Source organism: Vidua macroura, chromosome 5, assembly GCF_024509145.1.
Source record: "Vidua macroura isolate BioBank_ID:100142 chromosome 5, ASM2450914v1, whole genome shotgun sequence".
Lineage (NCBI taxonomy): Eukaryota > Metazoa > Chordata > Aves > Passeriformes > Viduidae > Vidua > Vidua macroura.
In genome coordinates, this window is record NC_071575.1 from 60,074,846 (window position 1) to 60,098,702 (window position 23,857).

Consider the following 23,857-nt stretch of genomic DNA (forward strand, 5'->3'; position numbering starts at 1 on the left):
ATCTGTATCATTGTGGTGTTCGTTGCACACTGGGTTTCTGATTGTGCAATGAAACAACTTCTGACTGAAGATGATTTATGTTTGTTAGGGAAGTTTCTCCTGAGCCAAGCCACTCCTTTGGAGCACAGCAAAGAGTTACAGCACCATAACAGCTTTTTTTGTGAAGTGTAGGATCCTTGGTGAAATTACTGTGGATTTCTCCATCCAGGTCCTTCATTGCATGACAAAAACAAAAATGTATGTGAAACACTGAATATAATCTTCATTGACAGCCACTGCTCAATTTAAACTGAAATTTTCTTTTACCACCTGATATCAGTCCCTTGCTGTCAAAAAACTTTTTACAATCAGGAAAGAAAACAAACCAAGACATGGAGTTTTAAGTCATTATTTATAATTCTTTTTCTTCAGATTAAAATAATTTTATAAAATCTTGCCGGGTTTGTTTGTTTTACATCAGGTTTTTAGACAGCACTTACATTATACATGCTCACACTCAGAAAAGATTATTTCACCCCATGTGTTTACTGTCATTATTCTTTTGAGTATATTCCACTTGATCCTGTAAAGCATTAAATGTGCCAGAGGAAATACCAAAGGTGAAGATATTGAATGCTCTTAGTGTTACAAAAGATAAATAAGCTGAAAGTGTTGACAGCCTGAGATGCCACAAGAAGCTGTGAGCTTTCTCTACTCCGGAACTGCTTTCAAGCCATGGTCTTTTCTACAGCAAGATGGGAGGACAAGGAAGGGCTGAAATAAACTACTGAATGAAAAGAAAATATTTTTAACTTCTACTAGCAAACATTTCTACCCTGGTGTGCTTTTCACTCATTTGGTTGCTCAGCAGGGACAGGAGACCCAATTCATTGTTGAGAAAGCACATCTGTGTATGCTGCCATTACCAAAGGCAGTCAGAGGATGGGGCCATGACTGCCAGAGGTGCAGACTTTTCTAGGGGGAAGCTACCAGTGTCTGTAGGATGCAGTGGACACTGAATGCTTCTGTCCACGACTCTGCTTTGTTTCCTCTTCTTCTCTCCTGCTCTTACATGCACCCGCCAAAGGTGCATCCAGATTCATCTGCCTTTGGGTCTGGTTTACAAACCTTATGGCCACCTTTTGTTTTACAGCTGAGAGAGAGAGAAAAATCACATCTGATTCTTTGGCTGTCCAGGTCAGGGGTCAGTTGGGACATGCCTTGGAGTCTCATGCACTATGGCCTAATAGAAAAGCAGAGTTCATTTTGGGAGAGGAGATCAGTTCCTGCCTTAAGGAGCTGGTGAGGATAAGCCCCCATCCTCAGACTCCTCTTTCTTCTTTTGCAATCTCAGCCCAACTTGGCCTGGTGTTTCTGATTGCCCTGCTGAGGGCTTGGCAGCTGGTTTTGTTGCTGCAGTCAGCTCTTTCCTCTTCTCTGAAGGTTCTTTTTTGCTTGGTGCCTCTGTTCTATCCACCCCTTGGCCACTATTTTCTGTGGCACTGGACATTGCCTGCATAGCCAGCATTGCCTGAAGGGGCTCACTGCTCTTCTTCCACCTCCGGGCCCCCGACCGTGTATTGAACTCATACATTCTGCCAGTAACTTGCAAGAACAAAAAGACAAGAGATTAAAATCATTCTTGCTTTATCAGATTAAGATATGAAAGTTCTCAGCATGGAATGGAAATGACAAACGTGAAGAACTTGGAATTCAGCTGAGCTGGGGAGGCAGCCCTGAGAGGGAAAGAAAACCTCATTTCTGTGGGGAGCTGGGCATCACAGTGGCTGCTCAGAGGACATGCTGGCTGTTCTGCCACTATAAGAATTGTTTTTGCTGTTAGGTGAACAAAGATACTTAAAACAATCCCATTCCAAAAGAAATAAATTTCTTATCACGCTATAACTCTATCCAAGCTCCAGCTACCAGGGGTTAGCATGGGCAGTGTAACAAACACATCCATAGTTGTAAGGACAAAACTTCTGTCTTCAGCCATACTGAGCAAGACCATTGTATATATCTGTGCCTATTTTGTAATGTAGAGTTGCAGCTCTACATTACAAGAGGTAATATATACAAGAGGTAGCAGAGGTAGCAAAACCTGCTTAGGAGCACAATATGCTATATACATCTTCCAGACCATGTCAGCTCATCTGGACTGACCCAGGATTTGGAGATCCAGTGAGTCTTGGCTGCACATGTTCCTTCTCCATTTACACAAAATGCTTTCTTCCAGGCTTGCCATTAATAGAGTGAAGTACTGTGTGTTTCATACAAGTATATGATTTTCTCATATAGATAAAATATTGTAAAATTTGTGTTGTTTAGCACACATGGCTGCCTTTCCTTGTCAGAAAGACTTCTGTCTCTATTCAGGTTTTACGGGTAATTTCTACTTGTACATTAAAAACAAATATCTTCTCCTCCAGTTTGTTGCTACCTCAAGATAAGTGAAAAAATTGGTGTGTGTCCAGTGTGATTATCTCACAGTATAACTCACTGTATCTTGCTACAAAGAAAATCAGGAGCTATAATAGCACTTTCTGTAATTAAACAGTAGAAGACAAAAGACCATTAAGGCTTGGAAAGAAACAGTGGTTACGTGTTGCTACATGTTGCAGTTTGTTTCAGAATTAATGGTTTGTGACACATTAACACAATTTGAGCAACTCAAGATGAAACTGGATCTCTTTACATGTTATTTTTTCTGACTGCTTATGTTAAAGCTGTCTGGATCAGGAAACAGCTTCTGACCATCCCTCTTAATCATATTCAACAGATGATGTCCTGGGAATTATTAAATCTCATTTCCAAACCAGCAACCTAGGGTTTGCAATGAGCTGTGGAGAAGAGAGGGGAGGAGTGGGGAGCACACATTTCCCTGTTGTCACCACAGAGTTGTGTTAGAGCTTAATGTTTGTGTCAGGCATGACACAAACACTATGGCTCTGGATGACTGGATGGGCTCAGATATCCTTAAGTCCAGTACAGCCAGGTTTGTTGAGAAAGGGAGCCCCAGCTGTCCTGCAAGAAGACTGGAAAGCAGCTCTTGCAGCAGCCTAGAGACTACCCGTATTTAATATATTACAATTGCAGTTACACAGGGGAAAAAAGCAAGGATTTTGGAGCCCATTCCTCCAGATCTCTTTATAAATAGCAGGTGAGCTTGGACCTGGATCAAACAGGCCTTGAGCAGCCTTGTGGATGGACTTAATTGCACAGTAGGGTCCCACTTGTTTGCCCAAATTGTACTGAAGTCTCCATGCCTAGTGTTTCCCATTAGCTCAACACATCCAACAGCTCTGGGCCAGCTAATAAGAAACATAAGTTACAGGCACTTCAGTGGAAATTGTCCAGATGAATCCAAGCCTTGAAACAAGCCTGCTTTCTTCTGGATAATTTCTAGACCTATTGTTTCAGGCCTATTTTCAGATCTATTTGTTAAAAACTTATTTTGTCTGGTTGTCACATTTTACCAGCCCCTCATCTCCATCCTGGGGCTCTCAGCCATTAGTCACAGGACTGGGCACCCTAATTCCAGGCCAAGAATCAAAGTAAGGGGTTCATGCAGGGGCCGTGTTTCAGGGGAATGAGGTAAGCCAGATCAATCCTCAGTAAAACAAAAATATTTTTCCTGTAATGAGCCCTGCTGCAGAGCAGTGGCTGTCACTTGGGGAGCTGGATGAGCTCCCCAGCCCATCCAGCTGGGGAGCTTTTCCCAGCTGGTTAATCAGATATGCCCAGAGTTGGCTTAGCTGGAGCCTGGTGGCACAGTAGCTGTTGCCAGCCGATGGCCTTCCCTTTTCTCCCCAACAAGCGATGCCTGAGCCTTGGATAAACAGCAGCAACACACTGTTGTTGTAAGGGAGGAGGTTTGTGCAGGAGCCAGTAACTCACCCACCCACTTGCCCAGGGAGAAGTTGAGGAGATGAAGGCAGCACTTCTGCAGTGACATTAATCTCCTGGCCATTTCCCAGACACAAGATGGCTGAGACCATGTAGCTATGACAGCACCAGAGCAGGAGACTTGCAACACATTCCTTCTCCCCTCCCATCTTCCTATACCACATCCATACATTCCAGTTTAGCAGAGGGGTAGTGAACAGTCTGGCCATCAGATGTGTGCTTTCAAGGACTATAAGTATATTCTACCATTACAAATGTTACTGAGGCACTGTCTTGATTTTCACTATGTGAGATATAGCTCCCATTCTCCTTGGAAACAGCAAACTGGAAATATGAAAAGCCAATGTCAAACCATATTTAAATCAACTAATCCAGTTTGTTTCCAGCCTAATATTCATATCATCTGTTAATTGCTTTTTATTACCTGGGTCTCTGGCTTCTCCATCAAAGACAGTGTTTAGCTTTGTCATTGTCTGTGAAGAAACACAAAATCTAAAATGAAACCTGTGAAATAAGTCAGAAGGAGGAGCAGTGACGTGGAAATGGCAACCTACATGGACGGAGGTGAATTTGTGTGACTTGTATATTGCATTCTTTTAGGCTGGGTTTAATTTAAACTGGCAACAAGAGCCATTTGTGTGTAGAGTTTCCTCACTAGATATTTAAAGGAGAATTAACAAGTTCTGACATGCTAAATGCCTCCATGTGTGCTACCACAAGAGGGTCTCCTCCACCCAGAGAAGGCTTGGGAATCCCCTCACTGAAAAATTTGGAGAGTTCACGAATCAAAGTGCCTTGCATAGACTCACAGAATATCCTGAGTTGGAAGGGGCCCACAAGGGTCATTGCAGTCCAGCTCCTGGACCTGCAAAGGACCACTCCAGGAACCACACCATGTCCCTGAGAGCATTCTGTCTATTTATGCAATTGCAAAGCCTTTATGCAATTATGTCCATGAAGAGGAAGGAGCCCCGAGATCCAGGAGCAAAGAAACATCTCCAACAGTGGAAACATCTATGACATTTTGCTGGAAACAGCTTATCAAGGCCAAACTTTTAACAGCCTGGGCATGCTGGCACACCTTGCTGGTTGCACTCAGGTGGATCAGAATTGGCTCCACATTGAGTCAGTGGAGTCTCAGCAGTGCATTGCTGCCATCAGTGAAGCTGGGGCACTTGTTGTCCCACCTCTGTAGCGAGTGTCCCTGTCATTGTTGTGGGCACAGCCTGTTTGACATCCCAATTACAGCATTTTGGCAATGGGAAGCAAAGGAGCCCCAGTGTAGGTGAGCACCCCTCATACCCCTTGTTGCTTCCAAACACAGAGGCCAGCTGGGACAATGAAGTGTTTTGCATTTAAGGGCAATAATTTTTTCTGTGTCTATCATTTTTATATTCTCTTTGGAAAACAGACACCATTCATAGAAAGGGTCCTATGGTCATATTGCATGATGGGACTGGCAAAACTGGGGTTTCCTTTGAGACCAGAAATACTTACCACAACTACTTCTTTCTTAGGCTTCTTCTTTTCTACAGAAAGGAAAATGCACATTGTTAATAAACAGAATTTTCTGATAGTGACTGTAGACACTAAAGTCAAGATATCCTCAAAGAAATAGACATTCTTTCTACTCAAATGCTGAGACATCTTAAATGAGTCTTGTTTCTTTTAAAATGCTGAGTGAGAATCCACAGTTGCCAGTGACTAATCAAAAGACTAGCCTTGAAAAGTCAGTAATTAATGAATAGCAATTGTTTTTAAACAAATTTCCCTTTCTGAATAGTATGAACAAATACAGAAATTCACCTTTGGCAATATCTGAAATGAATGAAATTAACTAGAAATATCTGAAATGAACATCTGAAATTAACTAGAAATGCAGATTATTGTTTTACACAAATGTTTGTGGTTGCAAAGCTTGTGTCAAATATCAGCTTGGAGACAAAACATGGAAGAGCTGTATTTTCAGTCAAGTGAAATTCAGATTGAAGAACAGTTTGGTTGTGTGCAAATTTACCACACTGTTAGCTCATCCCACATGCAAACAAATACAGCAGCAGTGCCATGGGCATCTCAACAGCATGGATTTGTGGATGGTACCCAACTAATTGCTATGATTTCTTCTCACTCCTTGCCAATTTGTTTAATGGCCTTTCTTTGGAGAACTGTGCCTGGCCACAAATGTGCTTTCCAGACAGGTGTGCAAAATTCTGAAGTGCTGCAGGTGGATCTCAACCTGAGCACTGATGGGAAACCTGTTCTGTCTGACCTTTGCTGCCCAGCATTTGGGAACCAGTTCTTCAGAAAGCAAAAAGCATTCACTTTTTGGAAACCAGCCAACACTGAAATGTCTCAAATTGGGCAACCAAGAGAACAGCTAATTTTGTGGGGTTTGTTAGTCCTGTGGTTTTTTCCCAGCTGGGAGATACTGACTGAGGAAAGGGGAATTATAAAAGCAGGGTCCTACTCAGCCCATATGAGCAATGCTTTCTAGCAGAAATGTATTGGACTAAAAAGAACAAGTCTGCTTAAAAAAACATGCTTTTCCATGTGTGATTTATCTCCCTGCTAAGTTATACAAACCCCTTTGAAAGCACCAATACTTCAAAATAAATCTTTATATATGTGAAGTAATGGTGTCAAGGGAGCAAATGATCAGAGAAGTGATCAGAGAACAGGGAGTTAGAGTGGAGAGGATTCTTGAAGGTGCTATAGGTGGCTGGGATTATTTTTTAGCAGATAGCATATAAATTGTGTGGAAAAAACACAATAATTCTTTAGCATCTACGCCAGAATATCAGACTACTCTGAACTTGAGTTTTGCCTAATAGTTAATAGATTTGAAGAGTAAAAGGGCCGTGAGATCACTTTGTCAGGCCTTCCATAATTGGCCAGGATTATCTAATCTCAGTACCCTTTTACTGTGTCAAATTTCTATCTAGAAATTAATTTACAGATTTTACATGGAATCATAAACAAGGTCTTATTTTGAAGCATTAAAATGTAGAAAAGAGGTACACACCTGGAGCATTTATCCTGTAATGAAAAGAAGATTAAGAGTGTAGTTAACAAATGTCATGGTTTTCTCTACCAAAAAAAAAAAATTTTTATTCCTTTTCAATTGGAAAGAAGGATGTGTTTCCTTGAGTTCTGAGATTTGCTTGATTTATTTGGTTTCTGATTTTGCTTTCACAGAAAGCCTGCATCATTTAATGCGGCTCTCAAACAGGAAAACAGTCCTGAGCATCGCTCTAACACTTCTTCAAGAAGGAATGCTCTTAAAATAATAAAGTCTTATTAATAATAGCGTAATGGATTTATATAATCTGGAAAAATATATTTTCAGATATTGTCATTTTGTTACATCCTGGGAGGAAGGTCAATTTTTTGGCTTTGATGTGCTCAGAGAATGCCTTTTAAAATATTTGAAAGGTTATAAATGTTTTTGAAAATATAGAAATTGCTTTTTAATGGGAGACCCCAGTTTCCAATAAATCATTTGCCCAATTAATAAATAATAGCAGTATCTTAGATTCATTTGTCATTTTTATCACAACCTTTTAATGCCTTGCACACACGATTTGAACTATAGCCACAGTCATATAGTAGTTCTTTACATTTAATGTAATTTCTAAATTGATGTCCAAATCCTGAGAATACTTGTAGAAATCCTTTTTGTTTTTTTAATCCCAGACACTTAAAGGACTGCTTATCTTTGTTTTGTGAAGTACAAAGTCAGCTTAGAGGCAGCCTGGCTCCATCCCACTGAGAAAGCAGCCAGCTGGGATCTCTCCACTTCCCACAGTGTCTCCGAGCTGGTCCCAGGTGCTTCCATGCTTTTTGCCAAGCATGAACACTTAGAGGTAAGCTTTATGGGCCAGAGACTTATAAGTGGCTTGGTAAAACTCCAGGAAATTTGCAGAAGTTTTGCCAGAGCAATGAATTTGGCATGAGCACCAATATTTGCAAAGGACACTGGGATCTGTAGCTGCGAGGGAGGCAAATGCATCCAGTAACTACCTAGATGGGAGCTCCTTTGGAGAGGGGGTCAAAGACAAACCAAAATATTTGTGGTCAGCGCAGTCTGGCACAGGGTCCAACTGAGCCTCATGAGCATAGCTGCCTTTAGAGGTTATAATTGATAATTCCACTTCTACCTTCTGCTAATGTTAATGTTACTAAACCCACGAAAAAATATGCCACGGACACATTTCCATGAGTTCATATCATTAACACCCAATATCGCTGTACCTGGTATTAGCATTTACTACAGTACAGGGCATACTGCTATAAAAGACTCAAAGCACCGGTATCCTCACGGCAGAAAGGCCTGAGCCATCTCTGTCGCTGCCAGGTGGTGCTGGGACTTCCCCAGAGCGCCGTTCGGGGGACTCACAGGGGGGTGCCGCGTGCTTTCCCAGCCGGGGGGCAGCGCCTGCGGAGCCGCGGCAGCAGCAGCAGGAGCCCCAGGGCGGCCGGCAGCCCGAGGAGCAGCACGCCGCCGAGCGTGACGACGAATGGCACGTACCACGCCGACGGAGAGTACCGGTTCTCCCTTCTTGTCACAACAGTGAAGCCAGGCTTTTAAAACAAGACAGGAAGAGTTCCTCAGGGCTGCGTACTGACACCAGCGTCGCCTTTCATCTGGCTGAACTTCTGCACTGAGGCACCCGAGCTTGCCCCGCGGCTCTGCAGGTGATGGGCAGTGACTCCATGCGCCTGCCCGCTGACGGCCAAGGCAGCTCAGATGGCTGGGATGGGCCGCTGAGCTCCGGGGGCAACCGAAGGCAGGTGAAATTGAGCCCACCCACAAGGAAAAGGGGAGGTTCCAGATAACGTTTCAATATTTTATATTAAAACAAGCATGTCGTGGTGGGGTTTAAAGGCCTCAGGTTGCCTGTGAGGCTGTAAGCACACTGGTGGAGGGTGGGCAAGTTCAGGGAATACTGCCATTACTGAAATACTGTTTTCTTTTTACCTAAGGCAAAACTGGAAGTAGGTCATCTTCACTGCAGTGATCATTCACACTGCTTTGTAAGAGGAGTTGAACCGTAAGGAATTGGGTTATTGTATAAAAAGAAATGGAACTCCTTCTTTTTTACCCAGTGACTTGTTCCAGAAGGAAAAACCACACTTCCTGAGCAGTTGCAATCTCCCACATCTTCCTGAGTGTCAGGAGACACATCTCTGAGCTGGCACATCACTTGGTGCTAACAGCTCATTCAGTAAGGTCCCATCATGAAACTATCCTCACACATTTCAGAAATTACTCATTCACTCTACTTAGTTCACTACCTAGTGTGATACTATTAGTTTTGATCATCTACTGAAGTTTTAATTTAATCTTCTGTAAGACATTTGTAATCGCATTGAGTATGAAATTGAATAGGACATCTATTTCTTTCCAGTTTAAGGATAATTTTAAAATAACCCATTTAGTCTCATCAAAAAAATGCATCCAATCCTTAGAGAAATACTCAAATAATCTCAATATCACCACCACCACTTTATCCTCACCTGGACTGAAGTCACAGGTGACGTTTTATAATGGGGATTCTTTTCTACACTACCAGCTTTCCAATTTCTGACTCATCGAATCTCTGCACTGAACACATGTAAAGAGTAGCGATGGGAGAACTTGCTGTATTGGAAGTGTTTTTCTGGAAAATAGCCTGCAAGTGGAAGGCTGATATCTCTGGGGAGACAGATTTAATGCTGTAGTATGTGGTTGAGACTGTTATTATTTGTGGTAAAGCATGGGAAAGAAATACAGAATAAGTTTATTCAGCTTAACTTTTCATTTCCATATCAAGTTAGGGGAGTAGAAGGCAGTGAAAAAATGATTTATTCCTTCCCAAAAGAGCATTAGATAAGATCAGGGTTATTAATCAGTCTGAAAATTTGGATTTAAGCGTGTTCATAGCAAAGCAACCAGACTTGTATGTTCTGTTTGCAGTATCCTTCGGTTCTGGCTCAGTTACCAGAAGCCTCTAGTAGATCTAGACCATTTTACAGTAAAGGCCTCTTCTACAACTTCACTTGGATACTCATATTTTCATTTCTGCACGCAAGACAGAAAAGGTAATGCCATCTGCAGGCAGGCAGGGAATGGATGGGCTGTGGATGATGGAAGATGGTGCAGCAGGGCATGAAGGGGTGACTGGTACAAGGATAGGGATAGAGTGGTCCATACCCTCAGGCTGTGTCACATCTACAGGCGAGACAAAAGCAAGCTCTCTGCACATCCTGCACCAGGCTGATGGAAATCAGCTTCAAAATTGAACTGATAAGACAGAGCTCGACTGGGATGGCTGTGCAGAGGGCTGAACAGTATTGCTGGGACACAGGCCCACAGCTCCACAGGCTGTGCAAGGTTAGATCCCACCTGGGCTGCCAAAAACTGTGCAGGCTTACACAGCTCAGCTATGGACCTCACATGGGCATGGAGCTCAGGAAAGACCCATCCCACCTGCTGTCTGAAACCTGCTGAAACCGCAGCGACACACTGAGGCTGTGCAAAACTGCTTCAGTTCCTGACATGCTACTCCAAGTTTTACACGACAGTGACCTCGGGTCTGGAAAAGAGAACCTTTTAAGTGATGAGGATTATTGTTGTTGTTGTCTGTTTCAACTTTGATAGCCACAGATGAATGTGCTCCAATGATAAAGAAGCACACAAAACTGCAAGGCACCTGGGGGAGTGAATAGTTATGAATAAAAAAAGAGGTAGTACAAAATGCATGAGGTAATTTTAAGGTTCCAGGCAAAGGTTAATCCCTGCTCTTTTCTTATTAATAAAGCTGCCAAAATCTTTAACTTTCCAGTTGCATGGTAATGGCAGCGTGCCCGGTCCTTTGGCTTCCTGCCCTTTTTGTTTTAGAAACTGAAATACAAAACACATGTTATGACTCTGTACCTGGGACTAATCCTTCATGACACTAAACACATCAACCACCTCTGCTTTGTCATAAGAGCAAAGGGCTCAGAACCTCCCAGAACTAGATGCACTCTAGGGTTTTGCTTTCCTTTTGCATACATCTATCCTCTTCTATTTACTCCTGTGGAGATTACTCCATAAAAGAAATACAGAACTGGATATAAGTTTTAATGAACTTACTGTAGTGGTTGTGGCAGTAGTTGGGTTTGGGATAACTCTGATGCTTAAAGTCACTGTTCCAGTTTTAATTAAGTGTGCAGTTTTCTCCCTGGCAGATACCAAGTTGTCATCTGTTATGTGGACGCGCAAACTGTAAATCCAGGTTGTATCAAGTCCACTCTCATAGTCAAAGCTTGATGCAAGAATCAGATGAGATATGTTGGAGCCAGCACTTGGTGAAAAAGTGAAATGACTGTTCTCATTGCCTGCAAAAAGGTAACACCAAAATACAAAAAAATTTACTTTAATCCCGCATCAAAGTAAATGTGTGTAACAAGTGGTGAAGTGTGGTGAAATGTCAATGACAAGGGCTCCTTGATCTCCCTTGTACCATACAAAATAATTTTAAACAATGCAGTCATAAAAGCATTACAATCTAAAATAAGACCTTCTATGGAGACATAGCAGAGAGGAGGTTGTGGAAACACTTCAGAGCCATAGGGCACACAAGAGTCACCTGAATGACCTGAACTTACAACCAGGGGAGCACCCAACAACAACCAGTTGGGGTGAGGACCCTGCACTGTGGCAGGGCTCATTCTGCTACTGGGATGTCCCTGGAGTGTTGCTCCAGCCCCTCTCCATGGCTTCTCCATCTGCCCAGAGGCAGTGGCCTTTGAAGAGAGTTAATGACTGTGTGACACTCATTGCCTCCAGTGCTTTGTCAGCACCATGGGTCAGGGAGGAGAGTTCAGAAATGCTGGCTCTCCACCCCTTACTTTCTGTCCGTTGTAACTGGAGAGCTGCTCATGGCCCAGGCTGCAGGCAGACCAGCTCCAGCTGTTAGGATCTGGACAGACCACATATACAGGAAATCAGAGTCTTGAAAAGGCACCAAATGTGCTTTGGTTTTGCTCTTCTGTCCCCACAGAGATCAAGAGTTGACATGTCCTTGAAGGCCATGCCTGTTTTATAGCACAAAAAGGGTCATGAGCTGCTCTGTGGCTCAGAGGCCAATGCATGGCACAGCTCAGGTCTGTACCACCAGGACTGGGCCTGTGGTCAGACACTGATTTACTAACACAGCCATTGTATGGAATCATGTGTCAATACCATATCTGCAGAGCTCCTTCTATGGCATCAAGGGGCTGCAGTAGGACAGAGATTCACACTTTTGATGTTGACAGCTTTTTACTGGCACCTGGACAATCTGCTCCCTCCTTCACAGCAGTCACTTCAGCAACAAAAGAAGGAATTGCCCCAAGAGTGTGCGTTTCCATTTTTGTGAAGCTGAGTGTCATCCCATACCACTGCAGTTCTCCAAGTGGATGCAGCTGATTGTGAGGTTCAAAGAAGGATTTTTAAAAGGAGGGTTTATTGCTTACAGCACGGATCTACGACGTGCAGGTTCGAGCAGATGTTTTGAACAGTGCACCAGCATCTATGTGATCATGAGATACGCAGAAATACAGAACTTTCTGCCACTTCTCAAGATTTACTCAGCTGTAATTGGAAGGGAAATTTGACACTGCACACCATTCCAGCTCATTCTTCTGAAGTTCTTGTCAACTGTTTAATTAATAGCCTATTAATTAATATGGCAGGCAATCCAGCCTTGCAAGGGAGTGGTTCTAGCTGCTAGCACCTGTAGCACCAGTTGCCAGCTTGTGGAGAGGATCAATATAATGATGTGCAGAACTTGTGGATCACAGCTAACTCACCATGAAAAACAGCACACAAACTATGTTAGATTTTTGTTTATAAATACAAGTGCACTATCAGCATTTGCTATTTTCCCCACTGTTCCCAGCTCGCCCAATGTAACACAGTACCTTCATTAATGAAGTAACGGAAAGACCTGGGATCAGAATCACGATCTTGACATTCAATCCTGAAGCCATTAATATTGGTCCCAACAGCTAAATTGACTGGGATTTGAAGTGAGAAGAAATTGGGTGAACAAACTGGTTCTTCATCATTTACTTCCAAAACATTCACAGTTACCTGGAAGAAAAGAGCAATAGCAAGCTGAAGCTGCTTCAATGTGCTGAGACAGAATTTTGTTAATTTCAGAAACTGTTTGGTTTTGCCCATTTTGTTCTTTTGATCAACAACAGTTGAAGAGCACTGAAGTCCCCTTCCAGCCTAGCTCCTGCCAGAAAATGTCTGTGATCATTTGTCCTTCAATTCTTCTTGTGATCAGCATTCTTCCGGGAACATGTTCCGTAACCTGAGCCATCTTCCAAAAGTGAAGGGTTTTCAAGCTGATATATCTGTTTGAACAATCTGAATTGTGTTATAGTTAAAATGAGAAATAATAGTAGTACCACAGAATCATTAAACTCCTAATTATTAAACTCCCTTCCAAAATTCTCAGTTTGCTTCACAATCATTAGTTATGCTTCTTAGCATATTTAATAACCATTTAGAGTATGATCCATGGAAGGAAGAGTGTTTATAGACTGTTCCCAGTGAGAGAGAAATGCTGGTAATGGCCTCCTGCATGGGTGGGAGCACTCTAAGTAGAACCAGATGTGTTTGATATCATCTGGGGTTAGTTAGCTGAAAGAAAAAGGTTACCCTTCCCAAAGTTCTTTCTACTAATGTCTGTCAGTCACGCAACAGATAAGCTTGACATTGTTAAAAGCTTCTGATGCTAAATTGTCATTAATTGTCACCTTGAAACATAATAGATGATAAAGAGATTAAATACCTCCTAGATAGCAACTCCATGGGTGGTGCTTGGCTGGAATGAAAAGCAAGCCTAGTACCTGTGTCATCCCCAAGAGATGTGTAAAAATCAAATGTAAAGCAGTCATGAGGGAAAAAATGTGAAAAGAAGTCAAAAGGAACCTGTCTGTGAAGGACAGTGGGATTCTTTGAAAGAAGTTACTATAAAATACCTTTGTGGATATAGCATATATACTTTTTCTTATTAATAAAATAGGTCTGGGCAGAAAACCTAAGCCCAACCCTACTGTTAAAGGTTATCTTGGTACCTGGCATGGTATCTTGGCTCCTGCCAGATAGCACCATCAGGGGAAAAAAGTAGATCATGGTCAGGGCAAGGCACAATTCCAGCAGGCTAAGTGGAATCAGCTACTGGGCTGGCCCTCTGACACTAACACAAGAGGCCACCCAAGCCCTCCTCCCATCCACATCCTCTCTGTACCATTCCATGAAAACACAGCTCTGATATGCTGCAACACAATTCTCACATTACTTTGGACACTTTGCAGGCAAACAAAATCAAAAGTATGTTTGAGGGCCAACGGACACTACACAGACTCCAAAAAGAGTTTGCCACTAAGCATGGTTACAATTAGTTTGTGCTACCTGGCCTCAAGACCCTGTCCTTTTTCTATTTTCTAGAACATCTGTGGCCATAAAGAATAACTTAAATTGTCTAGGACACAGAAAACAATTTCACTGTCCAGGTAAAATAAGAAGAAAAAAAAAAAAGTCTGAAAAGCAAACACCACAGTTAAATATATTAAAATATTATTTTATCTTTTTTTTGTGAGAAATAAACCAACACTGAGTGAGCAACACCTTTTTTATCTGAGTAATATATAACTCGGCAGGGTTGCACTTGCCCTTTACAGAAAGTGCTTTGCCCAGTGTCTTACTATTGCTAGGAAGAAGAGTGAAAGATGTAGGTAAAGGCAAAGTAGTAGAGTGGATTTACTCACTGATGCTGTTGTAGACTTCTCTTGGTCTGAGGCCTGTACTGTGAAAATGTGTTTCTGAGTTGTTTCATAGTCTAACCTAGCTAAAATCCTCACATCTCCTTTCGTTGGGCTGATCCAGAAGATATTTGTGTAATCCCTGGTGCCAGCTCCAGCTACAATGGAGTAAGTGATGACATTGGGTGGCCAGTCCTTGTCTATGGCATGCACTCTTCCAATTCTGGATCCAACTGAGAGACAGAAAATCCATATTTCATTAACATTTAAAGTAACAGAAGGTAGAGATGAAACTGAACTAAAGATTTGGTTTAGAGTTTTTCACCCAAGAAAATTAAAGCAATGGTATGATAAGCACTACTTCCCTATGGTGTGCTATGGCTCTCCTGTACATGGGCTGCTAACAGTAAATACCAAAACACAGGAGTGTGCAGAGAACCTCAGCAGAAGTGCTCCATGGCTGGGCCAAGGGAGTCCTCACTCATCTGTGTCAGTCTGTAAAGGTTTCTGTGCACCACCACATCCCTCCAAAAGGCTAATTTAGCACGAGCAGAAAGACAGTCTAAAACAAGACATCCGAGTTCAGTTCCTGTCACTGCCACAGATTTCTTGTGCAATTGCTGAATTTGTCTGCGTCTCAGCTTCCATCTGTACAATTGGAGTTTTTGCCAGCTTAGTCTATTTAAGGGTAGTAGGTGGTTGTGTGGTGGAGACCCTATTTGAACTGGAACTTTGAGCCGTTTGCCTCATTTACATAGATGAAAATTCATTTGGAGCAAAAAGGCACTTAACAACATGGCAACGTTATTTCTATCATTTAGGTGCTACTTACTGTACCTTTAGTAATTTCTGAAACACTAAATACATAAGATAAATTACGGAAGACTGGAAAAAATTCATTCACTGGCTTTATCCTGATGTAAATGTAGATGATATCTGGAAATATAACAGAAGATTAAATCATAGTTAAGTATGGCTGTGAAATTTTCTCATGCATATATTCAAAATACATATGGTATTCCTCTCTTCATACTGTTACAGCACAGAAAACCATGAAAAGAAATGTAAAGGGGATACTTGCTTGAGTAGTTAGGATGGGCAATATCTTGCACCCTGACAGTCAAAGTATAAACTTCAACTCCAGGATTAGCTGAGTTTTCTAGATCAATAGTTCTAGTCATCTAAATAGAAAGGAACAGAATCATATTTATACCTCCATACATGAAGTCACAGTACACATGATGACAATTACTCTCTTCAGCGTTCTGTAAGCGTGATTTGCCCCTTGGGTATATAGAACAGTTCTATAGGAATAACACAGACTAATAGGCAATTCCAGGATTGAATTCCAGGCTTTTTCTACATGCTTACACTTCTGCCAACAAAATTTATTCCCCTTTAGAGCAGAAAGTTTAATCATTTAGATGATAAGGTCTCGACCTTTTACCTAGTCAATTCAATTTTTGCTGCCCTTTCTTGGCTCAACAAGGATCTGTGATTGCTAACAGCAATAGCTTGAGCTATTACCTGAGCTCATCCCTGCAGACATTAAAAAAAAGGTATCCGGTCCAGCCACAAGTGTTTGCCGAGGAACCAAGTTGTTACTAAATGGTGGCTCACACAGATTTAAATCCTAATCTTCTGAGCTCTCTACCTTGCTGTGGAAGCCTCAGAAACTTTGGGGCAATGGGACTAACACACAGGCATCCACTGCTCTTCAGGGAGATTCCTGGAGGAACAGGTTACTTGGTATAGTCTGTTACAAGCTTTTAATCCCTGTACATACACAGGGATTAAAGGCTTGACAACAATCTTATCCTGTGCAGGGAGGAAAATACTTTTTATGTTGGCAGATGAAGCAGCTAAGGGCAGTTCTTACTGACAAGGAAACCTCAGTTCTAAAATTAAAGTAAACCATACAGAATCATTTTACTGCTCCTTTAGCACTCTCGTCTTTTAGGCAGAATGCCTGTTTTCTGTTGTTTCCCTTTTTCTGTACTTGCCCACAGGTTTTTTTTAAAAGCAAAAAAACAACCACCATTGCACATGTCCAGGAACTGGTGGGGTGTTGCATCCGGCCAATGCAAGTTTGCCAGCAGCTATCAGCATAAGGAATCCATATTTTGACATGCAAAATCACAGAAGTGCAAATCCCACCACACTTTTGTGAAAATTTGCCACTCAAAGTGATTTTACGATTCTGACCGGTTACTGAGTTACTGAGTGTGAGATTTCTCAAGTATTTAAATTCTTCATGCTGAATAGCAAGGATCTTCCACAGTCTGTCAAGAGTAAATGGGTATGAAATGGCATCAAATTTCTCTGGTTATCCATATCAAAGTTGGTGCTTTATACTCCCTAAAAAAAGAAATTTTTTTAAATGGCATCTAGCACATTTATTTAAAACTGAAGAAAATGCTCTCTTCACTGAATTCTGTAGAATAATTAGAAAGCATCCTATCTAGGGGTATATAGTTCACAACCAGTCAAGACAGTCATTCTCCACATCACACCTACTGTGAAATGGATTATAGTAATTTTTTTCTTGTACAATAACTTTAAAATACCTGTTTTAATATTTCATAAATTGACTTCTCTAATGGGGTAATCTAACATAAAGCCACAAATGACTGACCACAAGTCTTCCAGACACAGTGGACTCCAGAGCAAAGTTATTGCTTCCAAAACCAGATAATCCAGTGAAAATAAATTGGTTGTTTGATGGATCAGCATCAATATCTTTACAGTAATTTCTAAGATCAACAAGAAACGTCTCAGGAGCTGTATTTTCATTTTCTTCTTTCCTGTTTAAAACAAACACATTTCCCATCAAAGCAACTGATATTTCTCCTTTTGAACTCTTCATATATCACAGGCCAAAACATTGATTTACTTTTTAAGTGAAAGCCTATGTCTAAATATACTACCATGGAGGAAGCAACCCAGACACTGAGCCATGTGTTGTGATGGACAGCAGCCCTGTACAATGGGCAGGCTAAGATAAATGTCCCCTTGAGCCTCCAGCTGTAGGTCTGGGGATGTGCCATAGTATGCACACAGGTCTGGGGCAGCAAGACACCACCAAGGCAAGGAAGAGACTCCATACCTGAAGGCAGAAGGATGGCATTCTGGGGGGTTGTCATTGACATCATCAATAACAATTGTGATCTCCATTTCACTGGCATTGCCACTGCCCGGGCTGTCCTCCACCCGGACCACCAGCGAGATGTTGGGATGGAGCCGCAGTGGAAGCGCATCCCGGTCGATTCTCCCAGTCACCTGCAACACTCCAGTTGCTGTCAGAGAGCAGCCAGAAGTCAGACATTCACCATGGGGGGAAGTAACAACCGCTCATGGTGTACATGCAAGAGGGGAGGGCAGCTCAACAGAAAGGTAGCAGAATAAAAAGTCTGCTGTGCTGTGCAAATCATGGCTGGTTTAGTTACTTTTTTTATGTGATGCAAAATGGCTCTGAACATTCTGGTAAGATTAATGGCTAGATACCGTTGCTGAAAAATACACCTTAGGAGGCCACAGCAGAGGGTTTTTAAAGCATTTCAGTTTCCCTTACTCTCAAGCTTCTAGTGCAAGCCAGAGTTGAGTGCGTTCACAGGGCATCAAGGACAACGAGCTGCTTAATGCCTGGGCTGTCCTTGCTCCCTAGCTAGTAAAACAGCTTCTCTTTCCACTGTTATCATTCAAGCATCCATCAGCACCTCCAAATCTACGCAGACATCAACAGAGCTGTGACAGACTGTGCCAAGTGCTCTGGTCAGCCACTCACTTCTTTTTCACTTCTGTTAGCCTCCGTCAAAAATAGAAGATTTTTATGGCACAGTACTATTCCCAGAGCACAAAGGAGTTAAAAGAACAGTGCATACATCCTCTGCATTTTGGAGTGTAATGAGGAGGAAAGTGGCAATACAAGGCCAAAAGGCATAGGGAATCCAAAGCATTTATGGATCATCCTGATCCCCCACAGCACTGTGTTGTGTGGCACTTCTTACAACTGTGATAAACAGTTCTAAAGCAATAGCAGACAAGGAGCAAAGCTGCACTGAATGCCAGCCCTGGAGGAAAAACCCCTGGGGAACAGATGTACAGACCCTGGAGAGCATGAAGAAGATAGGGTCACCATGAGAAAGAGGACTCTTTTGGATGGTCTTGCCTGAGAAGGGTTATGAATGGAACAATGAACTTGAGGTGTAGATTTGCTGAGCACCTCAGTGCTAGAGGAGATTTCAGACAGGAGGGAGGACATCATGGTCTAACTACCTGCAGATTTTTCAAGAGACCCAGAAGGGTCACTGCAGTCCTCAAAGACTGAAAATAAGTCAGCAACCTTAATTCCACCCAAGGAACTGTCACCCTCCAGCCACAAGTCAGTATTTGTTAAGAAGTCACTTTTGGTCTACTTTCTTCAAGATAGCAAGTCTTGGTCAGCTGACCAAAGAATTTCACCCTAATAAGGGACTGAGCATTCCTTATTGCTATAGGGAACCACTAAATAATATAAATCTATTTAAAACTAAGGCAAAATAATTCCTCTAAAGTAGACAGTCTTTTTTTTTTTTTTTTTCAGATGTCAGAAACCATATTTTTATTTGTCTGACCTGGATTTATGGAAAAATGTCTGTTAGATGACTGGATGCTGTAGAAAAGTCTGCTGGGAGAACCTTCATCATCAGGATCTTTAGCTGTTATATTGGCAACAATGGTGCCTGGGCTTTGCTCCTCTGGAATCCTGTAGATTCTTTGTTTTCTACAAGATAAAATTCAGCAAAGCATGAATCTTGTTTGCAAGGGCAGCTGATTACAGACTTAGCTGAGAAGCCAACTGTAGCAGCAGAGCCATGGCACTGCTGGGCTCAGAGATGGCTATTTGCATGTCTGGATAAATATCCCAGTCATTGGTTCTGCCAGATGGACATGTAGCAGTAGCTGAACTGGCATGTGTTCATGAAGCATGACACAGCCACACAAGTAAGTATTCCTCCTCTGCAACTTTTCCACAGTAAAATCAATTTGACTTTCACAGAACCATGGAAGCTGAAGAGGTAGGAGGCCATTAAGTCATGCCATACATCTCCCTAAAGAGCCACCAGCTCATAAAGCCATTTCCTTTAATTCCCTCATTTTGCAAGAGAAAAGCAAAAATTACAATAAATAATGTAGTTAATCATCTTTTGGAATGAATGCTGGAGCCTTCTGGGGGGCAACAGCGTTATAGAAAAACTGAATTGTCACTGCAGTAGGCAAAGGCAGGAAGGAGCACTCTTCTGGGTGCCTAACAGATGAACATGCCTCAAACTCCCAGGAGCATCTGTCTATCTGATGCATTTTACAATGGGAAAATGGTTCTCTACTGCTGCTGTTTGGTATGCCAGTGCTCCCAAATTTCCTATGAATTGAATTTTATAGGTGAGATATGGCCTGGCAGGCAATTGTGCAGGATTGCTTACAGTGGTTGCAGTTTGATGTTCACAGGGGTACTCAGGTGGACAATTTCAGTACTTGAACCACATATGAATATAGGCATGGGCCAGGACATAAAAATGGTGCAAGGAATTTCAGAAGACTGATTTATATTACTGAGGCACACATGAACTCACACACATCTCCTGATTCTAGAACTCAAAGGGAGTTGAAGGTCTTTGGGAGTTCAAAAAAACCATTAAAAGTATATTTCAAGACTAAATACTTTTTGCATTTTTAAAACATCCTATACCACCACTTAGGTAATTGACTGGTCTGTAGTTCCCAGTACAGGAAGACACAAGTCCTTTGTTGTTCTCTGAAGACACACATCATGGGGCACTTAGCAATTGGAGCAGAGAATTGCAGAGACACGACAGAAGATCCCACGCCTAAGATCTCCACTTGTGATTTTTAAAATGGTTACGAAGACACACTGTCTTCAACTGTTCTGTCAGTTCATAGGAAAAGAGGAAGGCATATAGGAGAGAAATCACATAGGGTTTTCCCAGTAAAAATACCTAACTTACAGCCAGAAGAAAATAAGGAGGTTATGAAGCCTGTTGTGTCAGTTATTTATGAAGTTTCTAGTCTTGGCATTGAATCCCTTCCTTCCTTGTTCTACTGTTGCTTCCAGAGTCATGCAGAAAGAAACAGATCCCACTCACTCCCACAGCTCTAAGTGGTTTTGGCCCAAAGTAGGAAACTCCTAAGCCCACTGGAACCCCAGCTCCAACCTCTCTGTGAACAGCAAACTCACCACAGCTCCACCCTCACAGCCCTACCAACACTTCTGCAACCTGGTCATTATCCCATCCCCACTAGATATTTTGGGAAGAAGTGGGGCATTATTGAGCACGCCCCCATAAGACAAAGCACCAGTACAGCTGGGGAGGAGCTGGGGCCACTTCCTACACAGCTGTGTCTGGGATGTGTCCTGTTGTCCATCTGTCTGCCACCTGCCAGTGGCTTTTTACAGGTTGGTTCAAGCAGACCTTTTAGTCACTGCAATGTAATTGCAAAGGAAGCATGTTTGTTTTCTTGTCTTCTCCTTTGTTTTCCTGACTCCACAAGTTTTTCACTGATTTTAACAGCAACAATTTCAAAAGGCTGAATGCCAAAGTAGTGTTGTGAACACCAAAACCAGATGTGCTTGCATATACTGAGGGAACAATTAAAAAGACCATTTGAAACTCTGTTCTTGACAGCTATGAATGGGGTAAAAAAAAGGATGTTTGCTAACTCCTCAAGTTTCTCCAGCTCTTACCCCAGCACTAATTATTACAGTGTCAGACAGTACTCAGCCCCAGCATGCAGCTCGCATTGTAGCAGGAGACAGGCCATACATGTGCATATTAAGGATAGATCATGAAGTGCAATTTAATCTAAAATCCTTTACAAACTGAGCTGCTCTTTTTGATCTGTAGTGTCAATCTAAAAGGGAGAAGATTCAAACAAATACCAGACTCTATTTGTGCCATATAAGTCTTAGAACTTAGGTGTTACAGATTCTCAAGTCACTGCAGTTCTCACTAATTCAAACAAGTAGGTAAATATTTAAAAGAGCTCTTTTAGCACTCCAGACACAAGCATAAATACACAGAAATGGCAACATTAGGAGGGAATAATCGGTCTAGAACACAAGGGCAGACATTGGCACTTGGAAGAAGATTCCTTATGATGCCTTAAGTTTTGGCTTTCATATTTTCCAGATTCTATACTGCATTAGTGTATCACTCTGAACTTCATGTAAAGTGTTAGCAAGTTCTCTTCACAGGGTGGTTAAACAAAACAATCCTTTTCCATCTTGAGAACCAAGGACACCATTGCAGCTTTAGGCCCCAAAAGGATAAAACCCAGCAAATTAAGGAGAGCAATCTGGGAGGATGGGACTTCATAACCTGAAACTATAATTGGACATATAACCCCAATATGTAAATGGACCAAAACTTATAAAAGTGTGAAAACTTGTGACCAGTTATCCAGTGTAGCCTTGGCTGGGCTCTTGTACTGCCTAAGGTGTATCATCTGAAGGCCTTTTAATGAATACCTACTTTATTCCTTTAACTCTGGCTAACCTCTGTTCCAGGTAGCCTCCCTTGCAGAAGTACAGTAACATGGAATGAGCTATTAGCGTTCTTGTTTATTGCAGACATGGGGTTCAAGTATTAAGTAGGTAGCAAAAAAAAAAAATTAAAAAATCAACAACAACAACAATTCATGCCTATTTCTAACATTTAATTCTTTTTTTTTTCTTCAGATTCTTCACCCCTTTATCCATCCAGGTCTAAATCATTGGCCTCAGCCCAGGAGCCATGCATTGCTCTGGGTCAAAGCAACACCCAGAAGATTGTTCCAAATAAGTGGCTGGAACCTCCTGGCATGGCTCCAGGCGCTATCCTGTCTCCACTTTGGTAGAGATGGCAGGAGAGGAGCCATCATAAATATTCTCAAGAGGGACCTTGTAGAGTCTCACAATCAGGAGACACAATGACAGTGCCTTGAATCCCATCAATGTCTCATGCAAGTGACACAGATAAATCAACAACAGACTCAGATCAACTGTAATAATTGTCAAGCTCCTGCTTCAGAAACAACCGTCCATTGTGCTTTCTACAGCAAAACAGTCTGCTTGTAGCACATGCATATTCATTCCCATTTTCCCAAATTCTCAATATATCCTGACTCCATTAGTCTTCAAAAGCTATTTCTGACTTGTGTGTTATGACACAATTTCCTGCTTATGACACAGTAAGAGACAACAATGTTTCAAAGGTCACCAGGATTGTTTACAAGTCTGTCTGGGAAGAGGAAGACTGATCAAAAGGAAAATCTTTTTATGTCTAGACATTTCTGCACGGATAAACACAATTATGGTGAAATGCACACCTGCATAAGGAGCAAACTCTATATGATTGTATTCACACCGGGTGAAATTAATCTCCTTGTCTGAACTTGTCCACAGATCTTTGCATAGCTTTAACCTCTGTAAATGCTAATAAGTAAAACAAGCTTGTTTGGCTGCTCTTAGCATGAAGGCAGAGCCTGGAAAGCTTGTAACTATTAAGAATACAAATAAAAATAAATGAGGGACATTAGGACAAAGCTTTCCAGTATAAAAATAGGAATCATAGCAAAATTAAAATACTTTTTTCAGTTGTATTTTGTTGTCATAGTTATTTGCCCTTATGTTAAACCCTCCCACTGGTGCCAAAGCAGTAAACCTTGGAAAACACCTACATTTTGAATGCAATGGAAAATTTTTACTCACGTGGTAAAGTAAGGGCTTTCATCATTGATGTTAATTATATTTATCTTCACTGTTCTAGTTGAGTTGAGTCCATCTGGATCTGTCACTGTTACATTTAAAAAGTAACTGTTAAAAAGAAAAACAGAACAAGAATCATTCTGTGTATGTCAGAAAACGTTTCTCTGAATGCTCTAAGATAATAGGTCATGGGAATAAAATACATTCTCACCAATGTGGATCTTTTTCATAATCAAATTCTTTTGTGGAAAAAATGGCTCCACTTTCCTTGATTGAGAATGGCGCTGTTGCAGGGAGCAGTGAATACTGAAATGAAGAGAACAAGAAATTAGTCTTTTTATCTTTAAACATCCCTCCATTCACTCCTTGCCTTGTAGAACAGGGAAAGTTACAGAGGATCATGCACCACACAAATAACCTGCAAAGCCACTGAGCAGATCTGTCCAA

At 41.8% G+C, this 23,857-nt stretch overlaps 1 protein-coding gene across 1 annotated transcript in view; it reads right to left on the reverse strand.

Annotated features, from left to right (window-relative positions):
- Window positions 1–441: 441 nt before the first annotated feature.
- The window catches only part of CDHR3 (cadherin related family member 3), a 34,213-nt gene continuing 10,797 nt past the window's right edge, over window positions 442–23,857 (reverse strand). Inside the window, exons 5-19 of the mRNA XM_053978104.1 lie at window positions 23,622–23,716; window positions 23,414–23,518; window positions 19,281–19,429; window positions 17,774–17,963; window positions 17,303–17,471; window positions 15,749–15,848; window positions 15,505–15,603; window positions 14,674–14,900; window positions 12,814–12,985; window positions 11,003–11,247; window positions 8,282–8,466; window positions 6,908–6,921; window positions 5,383–5,414; window positions 4,310–4,358; window positions 442–1,584 (exon numbers count right to left, since the gene is read on the reverse strand). Of these exons, the coding sequence (XP_053834079.1) occupies window positions 1,271–1,584; window positions 4,310–4,358; window positions 5,383–5,414; window positions 6,908–6,921; window positions 8,282–8,466; window positions 11,003–11,247; window positions 12,814–12,985; window positions 14,674–14,900; window positions 15,505–15,603; window positions 15,749–15,848; window positions 17,303–17,471; window positions 17,774–17,963; window positions 19,281–19,429; window positions 23,414–23,518; window positions 23,622–23,716 (2,145 nt within the window). The 3' untranslated portion in view covers window positions 442–1,270. The remainder of the gene's footprint in view (window positions 1,585–4,309; window positions 4,359–5,382; window positions 5,415–6,907; window positions 6,922–8,281; window positions 8,467–11,002; window positions 11,248–12,813; window positions 12,986–14,673; window positions 14,901–15,504; window positions 15,604–15,748; window positions 15,849–17,302; window positions 17,472–17,773; window positions 17,964–19,280; window positions 19,430–23,413; window positions 23,519–23,621; window positions 23,717–23,857) is intronic.